Genomic DNA, 17123 nt, shown 5'->3' with positions numbered 1-17123 from the left:
GTTAATGGGGGGCCTAAAATTTTAAGAGGGGGCCTAAAATGTTAAAATTGTAGGCCCGGGGGGACCCAATCTTATGGGGGGCCTAAAATGTTATGACACCCGATTTGGGGTGTTAGGGGGGGGCCTATTGCGCTAGTGATATAGGCCCCCCATAGTGATTTAGGGCCCCCCTCGAGATAGCAACGCAATGTTCTACCATGTAGTCTACCAGGAGAGAAAGGTGCCTCATCGATGAGCAAGCTGCCAGGTGCAACCTCTGAAGGTGGCTTTCAATTGATGACCACGGTTTCAGAGATGTACCCTGTATTTGTTATGGCTGGCCACTGCCATCAACCCCAACTAAGTGCAACTGTGGCTCAGCCTTCTCAGCAAACCATGCGCAATGATTTTTACCAAAGGGCGACTTCCCAACTAGAAGGCATAACGAGCTACGTGACCTGACTGCTTCACTTCTCACCAAAGTCTGCCACAATGTTGCGACAGAGCATGAGAACCCCGACTACAACCACTAAGTGAGAATCTTTATCCCACCGCTCAGCCATTTAACCACTGACGATGCCCGCTTAGACATCCGTGCAAGAGGTTCTGGTTTGCTGTTCAAAACGCATATTTTGATGTACCCGAATGCACCCAGCAACAGCTCCAGAACCATCAAAGCTGCCTACAAGAAACATGAGGTACAAGAAACATGAGGACAAAAATAAACGGGCTTACGGCCAACGCATCAGAGACATTGAGCAAGGAGTTTTCACCCCCTCGTCGACGTCTTCTATAAACCACAGGTGGACTGGGGCAAGAGGCCGCCACCTTCTACAAAAGACTAGCAGACATGCTTGCCTGGAAATAAGGAAAAAACTATACTCAGTAGTAATCAGTTGGCTAAGGTGCAAGCTATCCTTCGCTGCCGTCCGATCTTCAATTATGTGCATCCGTGGAACAAGATCATCAAATCATGGACCCCTATATACGGAACAAGATCATCAAAATAATCATGGACCCCTACGGAACAAGATCATCAAATCATGGACCCCTACGTGATGCTACATCACTCTTGCTACAAGAGGGCCTGATCCCTCAAATTTAATTAACTGTCACTATAAACTGCTTTCAATAAACCATTATAATTATATGTACACGTATACATGCTTCTTCTTATTAACTACTCCTGGTTCTACACATAAATTATATCGGTATGAGATGAGGCCAGCGTCGTACGTATTAGAAGTAATGGAGGTTGAGTCGAGAATCAATGGCAAAAACAAGTAATGGTCTACGTATAATAATGGCAAAACAATAATATTCAATGTCTATAATATAGCTTGCTAGCTAGCTATTTAATAACAATTTAACAGTTTGGTGATACATGAATTAGATCTACATGTTATACACAGCCATCCTCTTGGCCTGACCTTGATGTTCATGCATTTAAAGTGAAACCACTTTTGGCATTCTGTACACTCGGTCATTCGGCTATCATATGTCTCTGGAAGACCACAAGTGCAGTACAGCTCGATGATTATCTGTTTGGGATCACATCTGTTGATTTCTGCTGAATTTTTAGATTGAGGAAAAGTGCTGAACGTTTTAGCTTCAAAACAGTGCTGAATGTGTGAACGCATTTGTTGTGAGTCATACGTTACATCTTTCGTACTCTTCGCCTGTGCAGCATTGTACATCTCAAGCATTGCTCTGGTGCTCATTGCAATTGTCACACTAGTGCCCGGAATTTACATCAATTTAATTGAAGCCATCTTCTCCGGGAGTGTTCTTATGTCCACAACATTCTTTCTGGGCCTAATTTTCATTCCTAAGGTTAATTCGCATCATCATACTTTCTTGCAATGTCATGTATCGGACTTTGAAATTCACGAAGTAAATTTTAACTGCAGTGTTATGCGTATGTGTTGGTATCTATAGAAAGACTCACATGCATGTACTGTGTTATTGAGGTAAAAACTTCTATTGGCTCTCACGATAAATGCATTCTTGCAGATGGTGAGTTTGTACAGAGACCCTGAGGGTGAGCATGTGTTTGGCAATACTCTGAATACCAACGAAATGAACCTAAACCTTGTCAGTGCATGGAGAAGTGACAACTCAAATGAGGGAAAAAATTGTCGAGTTAGAGAGTCTTCTAGAGAAGAGTCAGGTTAGTTATGGCATGATGTGCATTGATGGAGAGTGTTTGAGGCAGTCATATTCCTATATGCAGAATGGCCGTACATTGACATGTTCAACTTGTCATCCTGACGACCAGCCGATTACCATAGATACTCATATCTCCAGTTCACCTGCAGATATAGGCTGCAGTTTCATTGTCCTCAACTCTGATGAAATCGAAGAGTTCAACCCCTGTTGACCAACAGACTGCCGATTACTGAGACACTCGTTATAAAACACTCGTTATCAAACAGTTAACTTTTTTTTTTAACAGCCCCTCCCCTATAGTTTTGCATCCTGACAAAATTGTGTATATTAGCAAGTGCATCAGTTCTGCAACTTAATATAAAATTAATGTCTTTACTCTTATGCAATTTAAAGATGTGTGTTACATCTATTGCATTAACTCTGCTACTAGGGTGCTTATTTAAAGCTGTCCATAGTCAAGAGCTGAAATATGCTCTGTTTACTTCTGGACCTACAGGAGGTTTTGACTCATCAGGAGCAGTCCCAGCCATTGAGTTAGCAGAGGAGCTGATTAATGCTGACAGCTCCATTATACCTGGCTACAACCTCACTCACACACCTGTGGTGGACACAATGGTGAGTATAGATCTTCTAGATCTAGATCTAACTTGGACTAGATCTAATAAACTCAATTTGCAGTGTGATAGAACTGTGTCGCTGAATGAATATTTTGATGCCATTTCTCCACCCCATCCGACTGTGCTTGGTCTCCTGGGCTGTGGCTGTTCAGTGGCCTCTACTCCTGTGGCAGAGATCATTCACCACAACAGTATCTCACAGGTACATGCATGGTCGAGTGGATAGCATGCGTATTGTAGTGATGTATAATTATAAGTAGCTATTAGTAATTTCTATAAGCTGAAGCTAATCAATTCTCTATTCTGTAAAGATTTCGTATGCTTCATCGCTGTCCGAGTTGAGTAACAGAGAACGTTTCCCCAGCTTCTTCCGTACCTATCCCTCTGACACAATTTTCACTCCAGCCATAGTCAGCCTCATTCGAGAGTATGGCTGGAAACGTATTGCCTTCATCACTCAAGATGAGAGGTTGTTTACTGAGGTATAACTAAACGTGTCATACAGTATACATCTATGTATGTGTCACAATAATTACTATAAAGCGTAAAACACCATAATTGAATTTTAAGTTTGCAGACATTGACACAAGTGCAAGATCCTTTAGAAGAAGCAGGAATTGAGGTGGCCAAGAGAATGATCTCATCTCCACTCCCTATGACAGGACTGAGTGCAAATTTTTTTGTGAGTGATGGAAAGGACTTGTTTGGGTAGATTAAAACATTACATCGCTTTTTGCTCAGTATACTGATGTCATGTTTCCGACGTCATATATACTGTTATTGTCTTTTTTAATATGCCACAAGATACACTTTCCCACGATGCAAAATGAAGCGTTTCAAGTCTATTGCTTCCTTGAGTAGCAGAAGCAGATACATTGATAATCTTCAGGAAGCCTATATATAGATGTTACGACATCCAGATACCTAACAAACAGGATCCACAAAGCTTGTTAGTCACCCTAGCTCAAAAGAGACTGATTTTTTTCTCACTATGCCATTAATCAAGAGTATGCGCCACATGTTTCATGGCGAAACGTAAGCAACGTTAAGGTCACAATACAACAGCTATTGTGTATTTGCCATAAACGGCACAATGCATTTCCACAGTGCACAATTACTACTTAATATTCACGTGGTGTGTGCTTTGTTATTTTTGTAGTTTGAAGACAAGGATTATAGAGTTTTCTTCATCAACACCTACTCAGCTATTGGCAAACAAATCATTTGTGAGGTAACTGGATTCCAATGGACGTGTTATACAATTATGTACCAATTAATTGCATACGCAGGCCTACCTAAGGGGGTACACTTATCCCAAATATGCGTGGTTGACCTACGGATGGTACCAGGACAGGTGGTGGACAGAGGAGGTGAACCCAGAGCCAACAAACTGCACTGACAACCAACTAGCAGAGTTCCTGCACAGATCCATCGCACTTCAGTTGCTGCCAAATCTGAATGAATTGAATGCTACAACTGATACTGGATTGGTGAGCTCCTCGATATTTCAATCTGAGGCCATAATTATAATTTAATTCTTGCACAAATGCAGACACCGAGGGATTTTGATTCTCGCTATAAAAGAAAGCTTGGTACTCCACAAGCTCAAGACAACGACACATTCATCTTTTTGGCCACCGTAGCTTATGATGCCGTCTGGACATTAGCTCTCGCACTGAACAGGACCAATGAGATGGTTGGCAGTCTAACAAGAGAGGAGATATTGAACATGACTCAGTGTGGAGGGACTGATGAGGAGACTGGTGTAGAGTGGGAGGTGGTGTCACTGGAGAACTTCACCTACTCCAATCAGCTCATGGGCTGCATCATCAGGTGGAACCTGGAGAGAACAGACTTCGTGGGAATCTCTGTAAGCTTTATATAGCAACTCAATCCTAAACATTATACCTTCTATAGGGGCGAATAAATTTTGACAATGATGGATCTCGAGTTGTTGATATTGTTGAATTTTTCCAGTACCGTTTAATAAACAATGATTTATCAATAATATCTCGTGAATATTTCGGCTTCACCCAAAACATCAATGAATCTCAGGCAGAATTCTTTTACAAGAGTGGAAAGAGTAATATCACTGTGTTTCCAAGTAAGTGCGGTCAATAATGTCTACGTTTTACAGCCAGCCACTAGGCAGTGCACAATTATATGCATGTCTATAATTATAATGCTTGTAATACGCATAATTGCATCACATGTAGCTTTTGAAGGAGGAGTCCCACCAGATGGTACACCGGTACCTCAATTTGTCACCTACCATTTAGCTCTTGTGATTCCCTATTACATCTTGGCAGCTACTGGACTTACCTTCTGTACTGTGTGTCTGATCTTTAATTTCACACAAAGGAAAAAGAGGTGAGTTGGCAGCTATATATACAAATCAGTGTTTTATAAGCACATGCACGTTTGTCTTACACTTACAGAGTTGTGAAGATAACCAGCCCCAACATAAACTACTTTATCATTGTCGGAGCTTACTTTAATTACATTGGTATCTTCTTCAGAGTTCTACCCAGCACGAATTATGAGTTGAATGCACTAAGGTGTTACGTAAGTGCCACTATACCATAAATTATAATTATTATTAATTTTGTGGAACTTAAATGATGTGTCTGCTATAAATAGGCTGATTCTCTGTTCAATACGATCGGCTACAGCTTAGCCTTTTCAGCAATCCTTGTCAAAATGGGAAGAGTCTACTACATTTTCCACAACCCATCACTTGCAAAAAAAGTATGACACACACAAAATATGCATGGACTAGTATTATACTATTGTCACTTAGACGTTGAATGACTGGAAGCTGGTGCTATTGGTAGTCTGTATTTCTTCTGTTGGTGTATTGCTGTCGATAATACAAGTTTCCGTGCCCCAATTACAACCAAATCCATCTCCATTCAGCTTCACTGAGGACTCACAAGACAAAAATCGAAATGTAAGTCATTTATAGTTTGTGTCATAATTATAATAAATCACTTGCTTTGTAGGAGTTTGGAGAAAGGATAAATGAAATGCTGTACCAGTGTTTTCCAGAAACCATTCATACAATCTATCTGGTCGTAACACTTGTATATCTAGCAATCCTTCAAATCATTGGAATCGTCCTCGCTATTCAAACACGCAAAGTCAAGATCAAACTGCTGAACGACTCCAAGTACATTGCTGCAGTGATCTACATCTCAAGCATTGCTCTGGTGCTCATTGTAATTGTCACACTAGTGCCCAGAATTTACTTCAATTTAATTGAAGCCATCTTCTCCGGGAGTATCCTTATGGCCACAACATTCTTTCTAGGCCTAATTTTCATTCCTAAGGTACGTACACATATATGTATTGCATAATTGTGTACGTACTTTCTTACATGGATCCATAATTAATACAATCATGTTGTTTGTGTCTATGGAGGTCTGCTGAACAGGTGTATAACAAGTAAAAGTGCTGAATATCATGGACTGTACAGAATAACTCGCATGGATAGAGGCTATAGATCTAGATTTTTACTCTCATGATGAAATGACCCACGCATTCTTGCAGATGGTGAGTTTGTACAGAGACCCTGAGGGTGAGTATGTGTTCAATACAGCTGGTAATATTCTGAATACCAACGAAATGAACCTGAACCTTGTCAGTGGAGAAGTGACAACTCAAATGAGGGAAAAAATTGTCGAGTTGGAGAATCTTTTGAAAGATTTTCAGGTTAGCAAACCCTATATAGTATGTTCATTCAAGTTGTTTGAGGCAGTCATGTTCCTATAATTATGCAGAATGGCGGTACGTTGACCTGTCCAACTTGTTATCCTGAGGACCAACCGATTACTGTTGATGCAAATAGCTCCAGTGCACCTGCAGATACAAGCTGTAGCATCACTGTCATCAACGCTGAACAAGTGGAAGAGTGCACCCCCTGTTGAAGAGACAGACACTATATAGTCTATTCTTTATATTCCAAACACTTTCTTTTTCTTGTGCAACCCAAAATGAGTAGAGTTGTGTTGTAATCATGAGAGTTGCAGCCCCTCCCTCTTGTGTCCTGACAAAAGTTTCTAAGATCTACGTAGACTTTATCTATACTGGATCTAGAACCAAATCTAGCTAGATCTATATTAATAGCAAGTGTAGACATTTCTGCAATGTTTCAACATCATTTAAAGATGTGTGTCAGATCTATTGTGTTATTGGGGTGTTTATTTGAAGCTGTCCATAGTCAAGAGCTAAGATATGCTCTGTTCACTTCTGGACCTACTTTTGGTTTTGACTCATCAGAAGCTGTCCCAGCCATTGAGTTAGCAGAGGAGATGATTAATGCTGACAGCTCCATTCTACCTGGCTACAACCTCACTCACACACCTGTGGTGGACACAATGGTGAGATCTATAGCCATTTTTTAAGCTGCATGGTGTCAATCTCTATAGAGATAACGAGATCCACCATGTAGATTTATTATATAGTTGGAGTATAGATACATATCTATTTATGATTTTAAATAATGCAGTGTGACAGGACTGTATCTCTGAATGAGTACTTTGAGGCCACTTTTCCGCTGCAACCAACCATCCTCGGTCTACTGGGCTGTGGATGCTCAGCTGCCTCTGAGCCTGTCGCAGAGATCATCCATCATAACAGCTTGTCACAGGTATATTATTAGAATCATGTATGTATAGACTAAGTCTGTTTGTATGATGGTGGTGTAGGAGGAAACCCTACAGCCAAGAGAGCAATTTAATAATTGCCAGCTAGTATGTTTTCGTGCATGCTGATATAGTCTGAGGAAATGTGATATGTAACATGACTATTGTTTCCATCTCTTCAGATCTCTTACATGTCATCATTGACGGGACTTAGTGACAGAGAACGTTATCCCAATTTCTTCCAAATGCTACCTTCTGACAATGGCATAGCACAAGCTATTGTTACCCTCATGCAGAAATTTGGCTGGAGACGCATTGCCATCCTCACTGAAGATGGGAGTTTGTTTACAGAGGTCAGAAAGACGATACTATATGATGATGCTGCATTTTGTAACTGTATCCCAGCCGTGAATTTGTGGGGATTATGGACCGATCCTTGGCATGGCAATTAGATTTAGTTTCTTCACAGCTAGCTGTCTCGAATGTCTTCCTACCACTACAGTGGAACCTCCATAAAACAGACATCATTGGGGAACAGCCTTTTGGCCGTTATAGAGAGGTGGTTTTCCTTGGGATGTTTTAATTGCCAGCTATGTAGGCTCTATGAGTCATTTCTTGCTAACTGCTTCTTTAGCTCATTATACCAGCTTTGAAAAGGCTGTGTAGGGACAAGCTACAGCTAGGTTTTCACGATTGTGCAAAATAATGCTATCTCAGCAATAATTTTCTGCTAATTCTGGGTGGGCTGTCCGTTCTGGGAAGTTATTTTCCTGGGGACTAGAAAGCAGTGGCGGATCCAGAGGGGATTCTTTGGGTTCAATTGAACCCCCCTTTGAGAAAGAAGTGAGTGGGAGGCTCAAGCAACTAGTTAGCAAGTTGTTCCTTTCTTACTATATATAGCTTTCATATGCACTTCTCACTTATCTTTAGTCCTTGTTAGTCCTGCGAAGCGTTGTCTGTGCAGTTTCAGTGACTATATGAAGGCTAAAAACTCTCCAGCTTAGTGCATGCAGACTGCTTATGAAAAGTGACGACCTTTTTTTAGGAACAAGTGTTAATGCGCATGCTCACTGTTTCAAAGAAGTGACGACCTTTTTTTTAGGTAAAATATCAGTCCTTGACCCGCTCAGAGCCCTGGAACCCCCCTTTCAAAAATCCTAGATCCACTACTGGAAAGCTGCTCGTTATACGGAGTAGAGAGGTGGTCACTACTGAGAGGTTGCTTTACATTGAAGTCATTGTAGTTTCAATCTGGACCTGAGCTCTTGGCCGTTATATAGCGTGTGGTTGCTCTTCGGAGGTGGCCGTTAAGGGAGGTTCCACTGTAGATTGCCAATATACGCATGGACTGATATATAATTATGCTGGAAAATGCAGTAAAATTATCTGCTGACAAGCACAAAGCTGTTGGCATTGTTCTAAGCTATAATTATCGTTTTCATCCGTATAGAACTGATTATAAATAATTCCCTTTGACCAAGTAAACTGCTGTTTGTTATGCCTTGGTGTGCATGCGCAAGCGAGGTATACGGTAGTACGTGTGTGTGTGTGTGTGTGTGTGTGTGTGTGTGTGTGTGTGTGTGTGTGTGTGTGTGTGTGTGTGTGTGTGTGTGTGTGTGTGTGTGTGTGTGTGTGTGTGTGTGTGTGTGTGTGTGTGTGTGTGTGTGTGTGTGTGTGTGTGTGTGTGTGTGTGTGTGTGTGTGTGTGTGTGTGTGTGTGTGTGTGTGTGTGTGTGTGTGTGTGTGTGTGTGTAGACTGCTACAGCTCTCATGGATCAATGAAATGCAAGTTTCTATAGGCTTCTAGTCATGTTTTCTTGGATTTTAATTCGTGGATTTGCAAATAATGCTTGGTTCTCGAGTTTTGCTTACATTCTTTTTTCTAATTACAGTGCCACTCTAATAGAAGTGCCAAGTTCACAAAATAATTTGTTCCAATTGAGTGCCAAGTAAATTCTTTGCTGGCGCTTAGGTAACTAGAAAATAGATTATAACACGGCCTTTAATCGAGGCTCTACTGATCTATGACAGAGGAGGTTGGAAGGATGTTGAGATCACGTGCGAACAGAGCAATTAAGAAGTGTAAATATGCTGAGTCGCGCTATTTTTGTGTCCACCGAGGCATCAGCACCTGTGGTGCTTTCATTAATTTAGTTCTTAATTTTATCTACAGACTGAGGAAACACTAATTAGTGCCCTCAGGAATTCCGAGATGGAAGTAGTTAATAAAGTGGTGAATCTCCTTAATGCTACAGCTGATCAACATTTCTTTGTAAGTGGCTCACTTCTAATCTTTTATTTTGTCATGCATCTTATAAATGCGATAGTTTGAAGAGGGTGACTATCGAGTGTTCTTCCTCAACGTCTATTCAAATACAGCTCGTCACATTTTGTGTGAGGTAGGCATAATTATATACTGAAAGAGTTAATTGCCTTTTTACTATCACACAGGCCTATCTAAGGGGATACACTTATCCCAAATATGCGTGGTTGACCTATGGCTGGTACCAGGACAGGTGGTGGACAGAGGAGGTGAACCCAGAGCCAACAAACTGCACTGACAACCAGCTAGTAGAGATCCTGCACAGATCTCTCACCCTAGAGCAACTGCTTCCACACGGGATTTCTGGTCATGTATCAAACACAGAACCTATCACAGTGGTATATGCGAATTTGTGTCACTGTGTTTAATTGTGGTCATTTTTTCTTTTTTGTACATACAGTCTTCAGGTGACTTCAATTTTTCGTATGAACAACAACTGCTTACATCTGTAACAAGATCAAGCTATACATACTCCCTAGCTTATGATGCCCTCTGGACATTTGCTATCGCACTGAACAATACCAATGAGATGGTTCGTGGTCTGACAAGAGAGGAGATATTGAACATGACTCAGTGTGGAGGGACTGATGAGGAGACTGGTGTAGAGTGGGAGGTGGTGTCACTGGAGAACTTCACCTACTCCAATCAGCTCATGGGCTGCATCATCAGGTGGAACCTGGAGAGAACAGACTTTGTGGGAATCTCGGTGAGCTAGATCTATACAGCATAATTATTATGTTCTTCATGCAACCACAGGGTCAAGTTGCTTTCAATGACGATGGTTCAAGAGTACATATTCATGTGGAGGTAGATCAGTACAGACTGAATGAAGACAGAACTTCTATTGCATACATCTTGCCTGTGAATGAGTCTTTAGCTCAGCTTGTCTACAAGAACAATGAAAGCAACCAGACTGTATATCCTAGTGAGTCAGCATGCATACGTATACTTTAGAAGTTCCATGCAGTAATATACATACCAAAAACACACCATCAATAATTTTGCTAGGTAATTTTAAATGTCTATGTCTAGAGTGTCCAATTACAGCTTCTATTGTTTGCTCTTTGCTCTTTGACAAATGTAGGTTCAGAGGGTGGTGTTCCACCAGACGGCACACCTGTTATTGTGGAGGTCAGCTTTCATTTGGCATTGGTCGTGCTCCTCTACATATTGGCAACTGCTGGAATTGTTTATAGTACAGTATGTCTGGTCTTCACCTTGAAACAGCGAAAGAAAAAGTAATGTTATATGACTGGTATTACCATGCGTTTGTCTTTTGAGTATACCTTATATAAATAATATGCAGAGTGATACGCTTGAACAGTCCAAACATAAATTATGTCATTCTCACTGGGAGCTACATCATGAATGCATCAATCTTCTTCCGTGTTATGCCAAGTACAGACCCTGTAATTACACTAGCCAGATGCTATGTAAGTGTTTGTGAAATTTCGTGGGACAGTGAAATAACTCGTTTTATTGACTTGTAGCTGGCGACTCTACTCAATACTATTGGCTACTGTTTAGCCTACGGAGCAATTCTGGTTACAATGGGGAGGATATACTACATCTTCCATAATCCAACTACAAACAAGAAGGTAAAATAGAAATGGACGACACGTAATGGTTTACAAACGTTTCCTTGTAGACTTGGAAAGACTGGCACCTTTTAGTGATTGCACTGGTTATCACTGGAATTGGAACGCTGCTATCAGTTTTGCAAGTTTCCGTTCCGATACTGCAACCACAGCCATACAAAGCACCAAATGAAGAACCACCAAGTGCTCCAATGAATGTAAGAAATAACTTGCCACAAATTTTAAAACAGGAACTGGCTAAATTATAATTATATTGACTTCCTTCTATTTTACAGGAGTACGGACTGAGGATTGAAGAGGTGGCTTGGTTTTGCTACAGTTTTAGTCAAACACCAGTGGCTACAGCCTGGGTGATCATTACGTCCATCTACCTTGCAATACTACAGTTGATCGGAATTATTCTGGCGTTTCGTATTCGCAAAGTCAAAATAAAGGCACTGAAAAACTCCAGATACATTATAGCAGCAATCTACGTCTCGGCAATTTCGCTGTTTGTAATTCTAGTATCAACTTTCGCTTTTGGAAATCGTCGAAATGTCATTGAGCTTTTGTTCTCAGGGAGCTTGATAGTGTCAACCAACGTGGGTCTGAGTATGGTCTTCATTCCAAAGGTAATGTTTTGTATACTGTAGGAAATAATAAAAACAATTTTTGCAGATGGTGAGCTTGTACAAAGACCCTAACGGAGAACACGTTTTTGATGCAATGGCATTTACTAATGGAACTCAAGACACGGTCACTAACATCTCGGCACTCAAGAGTGACGACGGTTCAACAAAGATTTATCAGTTGGAATCTAAAGTTACGGCACTGGAGAAGATATTAAAAGAGTATCAGGTACATTTGCACTTGACTATAGTAGGCTTAGGGAACATTAGGTATAATTATAGGCGAATAAATTAGAATTGTTGCATGGTTGATACTTAAGATCTGAAGGACCCGTAAAACAATCTCAGCCACTTATTTTTTTGTAGACAAATGAAGGTCAGTCGTGTAGTGAAGGAAGCGTAGAGAGAACGAATGGATCTGATGATTTTCTGATTGTTGTGAATATGGCAGCCGTCAAAGATTCAGTTGTTGGAGTGAGCCCTTTCAAGACTGAAAAGATACCAAAACTTGACAATAAACTTTATAAATTTTAACGTATTATCAGTTTGTGCACATAGCGTTTCTTATCACGGATACCATTGGCCCGAGAGACTATTTTGGTGTTAGTGCCGATAAGAGTTTGAGTTGGTCAGTATAGCTAGCTCTATAGAGTTCTGCTACTATTATAATAATTAACTGTGCCAAATAATAAATGTAGAAAGTTGTACTGCTAAAATAGAATGATAACTTTGTTATTGGAGGAAGGGGCGTCCCTATAATTATTTACTCTAGATCCCTTATGTGATGTTTCTTTGGTTTGCTGCACAATTATTGTGTCCCCACAACACTGAGACAGGAAGTATCTAAACATCCTGGAAGTTACACGATGCAAAATACCAGCTCCACCTATATAGACCAACATGTAGATGCTAGCTGAGTAGGTGACTCTAGATTTTACTCTTCAATATGACTGAGAGATTCTTCAATCTGCTCTTTTCAATAGTCAGCATTCTTCCATACATCTATTGCAAAGAATTAAGTTATGCTTTGCTTACAGCTGGCTTGAATTCACCAGAAGCTGTCCCAGCCATTGAGTTAGCAGAGAAGCTGATTAATGCTGACAGCTCTATTCTACCTGGCTACAACCTCACTCACACACCTGTGGTGGATACAATGGTATGTATAAGTATACTTAGGGGCATCATAATTATTAGTGATGCCTGTCTATATGTCTTTCAGTCACAATTTGCCAAGCCACCCCCTTCTTTCTTGTTATATCCTCACCTCACACTGTGACTTAAAGCTTGAATAATAAATATACCTCTAGCGGAGATGGATTATGACTAAGAGTCTATCTATTTACTTTTACCATGTCGTGCATGCATAGATCTACTTAAATTACGAAATACAGTGTGACAGGACCGTATCTCTGAATGAGTACTTCGAGGCCACTTCTCCGCTGCAACCAACCATCCTCGGTCTACTGGGCTGTGGATGCTCTGCTGCCTCTGATCCTGTTGCAGAGATCATTCATCACAACAGTCTGTCACTGGTACAATTGCACATCTATATATAGTGTATATATATTACAGCAGTATAGTCCCAGTACGTACCGCGTGTGATGCATGTTCAGGTATGTCAGTCTCGACTCGTATACTTCTTACCTATCAATCCAATGCATGGAATCTAAATTCAGTCTTTCCTATATACATGCCAGCATAGAGATATTGTCGGAAATTGTAAGAGGTGTACATCTTTTCATAGTGAAAGTGAAATTCTATTCTGCAGATATCATATGCATCGTCTTCAAATGAGTTGAGTAACAGAAGTCGTTTCCCCAACTTCTTTCGTATCTACCCTTCAGATGCTGACTTTGCTCCAGCCGTAGTCAGCCTCATTCAAGAGTACGGCTGGAGACGCATTGCCTTCATCACTCAAGATGAGAGCTTGTTTACTGAGGTAGGTGATTGATACATAATAGCTATAACGTATCATATCAAATATCTAAAGACGGATCTTTATCCCAATTATGAGCTAGGTGTAGATAGAATTGGCATCGCAAGTAGGTCAGATATCTCAGCCATAAAGTGGGTGTAATAGAGAAAGATTGACACCCTGTGACTGTTAGTGCGTTAACATTGACAAAATATTCACAGACTGCTCAAATTTCTATGGACAATCTTATGAGGTTGGACCTGGAAGTGGCCAACAGAGTGGTTTCTGGTGTTAATTTGACTAATGTGAATAGCACCATTAACTTCTTTTTTGAAGAAGATGACTATCGAGTGTTCTTCATCACTACCCATTCCAACACAGCTCGTCAGATTTTGTGTCAGGTAATTTTATTCGCATGAGTCTATAACTCCGTAAACAATGCTTCTACAGGCGTACCTAAAGGGGTACACTTATCCCAAATATGCGTGGTTGACCTACGGCTGGTATCAGGACAGGTGGTGGACAGAGGAGGTGAACCCAGAGCCAACAAACTGCACTGACAACCAACTAGCAGAGATCCTGCACAGATCCATTGCTCTAAAACAAGTGTTTCCTCAACAGTTGACAACTACATTGGTAAATAAGGTAAAATTCTTTATGGATTTCCTTAACATTTAACATTTATCTTCCTATGTAGAGACATGATGAATTCAAGCAATGGATGATGTATATAGACAATGACATAAACCCATTTCTTGCTGCATTTGCGTACGATGCCCTTTGGACATTTGCTCTAGCATTGAACAGGACTAACGAGATGGTTGGTAGTCTGACAATACAAGAAGTAGTGACCTTGACCAGGTGTGAAAGACGTGACGTCGACACATTAGTGTCACTGGAGAACTTCACCTACTCCAATCAGCTCATGGGCTGCATCATCAGGTGGAACCTAGAGAGAACAGACTTTGTGGGGGTCTCGGTGAGTTTTAAAGTTATAGGGTTGATGTTTACAAAATGCATGATACAGGGTCGAATTACTTTTGATGAGAATGGTTCAAGAGTACATTCTCACGTGGAGGTACATCAGTACAGACTGAAAGAGGACACTATTTACAAGATTCCTGTGGCGTATATTAGACCTTTGAACAAGTCCTTTGGTGAACTTTTTTACAGGGATAAAGAGAACAATAACTTAGTGTATCCAAGTACGTTTCATTTTATAATTATAGTTAGTGTAAAAATTAATGGTGCTGATACTCTATAGGTTCAGAGGGTGGTGTTCCACCAGATGGTACACCTGTCACCGTGGTAATCACTTTTCATTTAGCATTGGTGGTGTCATTCTATTCACTGGCAGCTGCTGGACTTACTTTCGGTACGATCTGCCTAATTTTCACTTTCTCTTATCGCAAGAAAAAGTAAGTCCGCAAATGCTGTCTGCCTGAAACATGAAATCAATTATTTGCACCTTTCAGAGTAGTGCGTTTGAACAGCCCTAACCTAAACTACTTGGTCATCTTTGGTAGCTACATTATGAATGTATCTATCTTCTTCCGGGTTATGCCGGGCACAGGCTATGCACTAAATGCAGCAAGATGTTACGTGAGTGCTTTTCATTCAGTCTACATTATTGTGAATTCAATTGTTTGTTGCAGTTGGACACTCTGCTCAATACTATTGGCTACTGTTTGATTTATGGAGCAGTTCTGGCCAAGATGGCGAGAATTCATTACATATTCCGCAACCCTACAGCTTCCAAAAAGGTAAAGTTTCGTAACCATGATAAGTCAACTTTATCTCATTTAGAATTATAATAGGCTCTGAAGGACTACCATCTTATACTTGCGGCATTGACAGTTACTGGAATCGGGGTAGTTCTATCAGTGTTGCAAGTTTCTGTTCCGGTACTACGCCCATTAGTCTACCAAGACACAAACGAAGAAACTCCAAGTGCTCCATTGAATGTAACGGAGTACATACATACATGTACAGTATGCAGTATGATATTTATAGCCATGCATACGTATCTTGTTCACAACACATTGGACAAATGAATGTAATTTTTCATAGGAATATGGCTTGAGAGTGGAGGAGATTGTGTGGTTTTGCTACAATTCTAGTGTCAAGCCAATTGCAAGTGCTTGGATTGTCATTACATCCGTGTACCTCGTCATACTACAAGTCATTGGAGTTATCCTTGCCCTTCGTACGCGTAAAGTGAAAATTAAAGCCTTAAAGAATTCCAAATTCATTGTTGCTGTGATCTACATTTCAGCTATTGCTCTTATGGTAATCCTCCTATCGACTTTTGCTCTTGGAAGTGTTCCGAATTTGATCGAGTTCTTATTCTCGGGAAGCTTGCTCGTCTCTACTAATGTCATCCTTATCATGGTATTCATTCCTAAAGTAAGAACTGCGTGATGCAGGTATATAATTATTATTACCGTAGCTGCATGAATTATACAGGAGCCCTTGCCTTGTCTTTTTTATGGGCTCTTTATAGTATATGTTGAACCAATTGTGATTAGATGTTACTGCCATCATTTTATGCAGATGGTAAGCTTGTACAAAGATCCAGAGGGAAAACATGTATTTGAAAACAGGATCCATGACAGTCAGGACACAAGCGTATGTACAAGCGTATCTATAATGGCTACAAAGACTGACAAAATAAAGCCCACGAGTCAGGAGTATCTGAAAAAGGTTCAACAGCTAGAGTTAAAAGCTGCAACACTTGAACGGGTGCTGAGAGAGCACCAGGTCAGTTGTTAGAGTCATGCAGTTGAAGTATAGCAAAACCTTTGCATTCAAGGGTGGAGGTGGGACTGCTTTTAGATTAGCACTGATCCCTACCCTACTTCTGGCAAAAACCTATCTTACCCAATGTACGTAGCACCTGACTTTGCATGACGTCATTCTTAATTCATGATTTATATACTCCACTTTCAGGCCAATAATGGTGGACATCGCCAATCTTCATCTCTCCAAGGAGCAAGTTTGGAGAGCAGAACTGGCTCAAACGCTTTTCTTATCTGAACAAAAAATAATTATGTCACATGTTTAAAGATTAACTCCACATAGATCTAAATTAGCTTTGGTTTTGTTTTGTCTAGTTCCAATATTACGTTAAATGTTGTCTATAAAATAATTATGCTGCTGCTAATTTCTCCTCATGATTTAGATCTATATCACATCCCTTTTGTGACATCACAGACATGCCTGTGGTGAAATGGAGACTGCAGCCCCACCTCTTTTAGTTGTAATGTGATGCA

The 17123-nt window shown here is 40.5% G+C and overlaps 2 protein-coding genes and 1 long non-coding RNA gene across 6 annotated transcripts; all 3 read left to right on the top strand.

Moving 5' to 3' along the window:
• The first annotated feature begins 1674 nt into the window (after positions 1–1674).
• LOC135339259 (uncharacterized) lies at positions 1675–2330 on the top strand. The gene is made up of 3 exons (XR_010395968.1): positions 1675–1812; positions 1993–2149; positions 2213–2330. It is a non-coding gene; the product is annotated as an uncharacterized LOC135339259 (long non-coding RNA).
• A 163-nt stretch (positions 2331–2493) lies between these two features.
• On the top strand, positions 2494–6797 carry LOC135338712 (gamma-aminobutyric acid type B receptor subunit 2-like). 4 transcript variants are annotated; one of them, XR_010395736.1, is made up of 15 exons: positions 2494–2763; positions 2827–2967; positions 3077–3247; positions 3343–3447; positions 3925–3996; positions 4055–4255; positions 4318–4635; positions 4683–4869; positions 4982–5135; positions 5204–5330; positions 5406–5513; positions 5566–5715; positions 5768–6094; positions 6186–6317; positions 6364–6476. XR_010395736.1 is itself a non-coding variant. In XM_064534765.1 (15 exons), the coding sequence occupies exons 1-15, from the start codon at positions 2515–2517 to the stop codon at positions 6689–6691; spliced, it is 2619 nt and encodes an 872-aa protein (XP_064390835.1). In that variant the 5' UTR covers positions 2494–2514; the 3' UTR covers positions 6692–6797. The 4 variants fall into 4 exon arrangements, 2 of the variants coding, with proteins under 2 accessions (XP_064390835.1, XP_064390836.1); XM_064534765.1 differs by adding an exon at positions 6545–6797 and having other exon boundaries at positions 6315–6476; XR_010395735.1 differs by having other exon boundaries at positions 5768–6317.
• Positions 6798–6910: 113 nt separating this feature from the next.
• LOC135338956 (uncharacterized) lies at positions 6911–17006 on the top strand. Its single transcript, XM_064535051.1, has 29 exons — positions 6911–7144; positions 7273–7413; positions 7591–7761; positions 9581–9679; positions 9735–9806; positions 9859–10068; positions 10131–10436; positions 10487–10655; positions 10815–10968; positions 11037–11163; positions 11221–11328; positions 11379–11525; positions 11604–11939; positions 11986–12165; positions 12303–12467; positions 12868–13092; positions 13328–13468; positions 13705–13875; positions 14073–14252; positions 14302–14496; positions 14549–14830; positions 14879–15056; positions 15116–15269; positions 15327–15453; positions 15507–15614; positions 15669–15815; positions 15922–16257; positions 16405–16611; positions 16801–17006. Exons 1-29 carry the CDS (start codon positions 6911–6913, stop codon positions 16885–16887), a joined length of 5157 nt encoding a protein of 1718 aa, XP_064391121.1. The 3' UTR covers positions 16888–17006.
• The last annotated feature ends 117 nt before the right edge of the window (positions 17007–17123 follow it).

This window comes from Halichondria panicea, chromosome 7, assembly GCF_963675165.1.
Source record: "Halichondria panicea chromosome 7, odHalPani1.1, whole genome shotgun sequence".
In the NCBI taxonomy this organism is placed as follows: domain Eukaryota; kingdom Metazoa; phylum Porifera; class Demospongiae; order Suberitida; family Halichondriidae; genus Halichondria; species Halichondria panicea.
Note: the sequence above shows the minus strand (reverse complement) of the source record. Positions and strands in the feature narration are given on the sequence as shown.

Coding starts and splice junctions, on each gene's coding strand:
- LOC135338956 (XM_064535051.1), top strand. CDS start 6,911: ATGTTTCAACATCATTTAAAGATGTGTGTCAGATCTATTGTGTTATTG. Junction 9,680..9,734: donor CAGCTGATCAACATTTCTTT/GTAAGTGGCTCA, acceptor TAAATGCGATAG/TTTGAAGAGGGTGACTATCG. Junction 16,258..16,404: donor TCATGGTATTCATTCCTAAA/GTAAGAACTGCG, acceptor CATTTTATGCAG/ATGGTAAGCTTGTACAAAGA.
- LOC135338712 (XM_064534765.1), top strand. CDS start 2,515: ATGTCTTTACTCTTATGCAATTTAAAGATGTGTGTTACATCTATTGCA. Junction 4,256..4,317: donor CTACAACTGATACTGGATTG/GTGAGCTCCTCG, acceptor GCACAAATGCAG/ACACCGAGGGATTTTGATTC. Junction 4,636..4,682: donor CAGACTTCGTGGGAATCTCT/GTAAGCTTTATA, acceptor TACCTTCTATAG/GGGCGAATAAATTTTGACAA.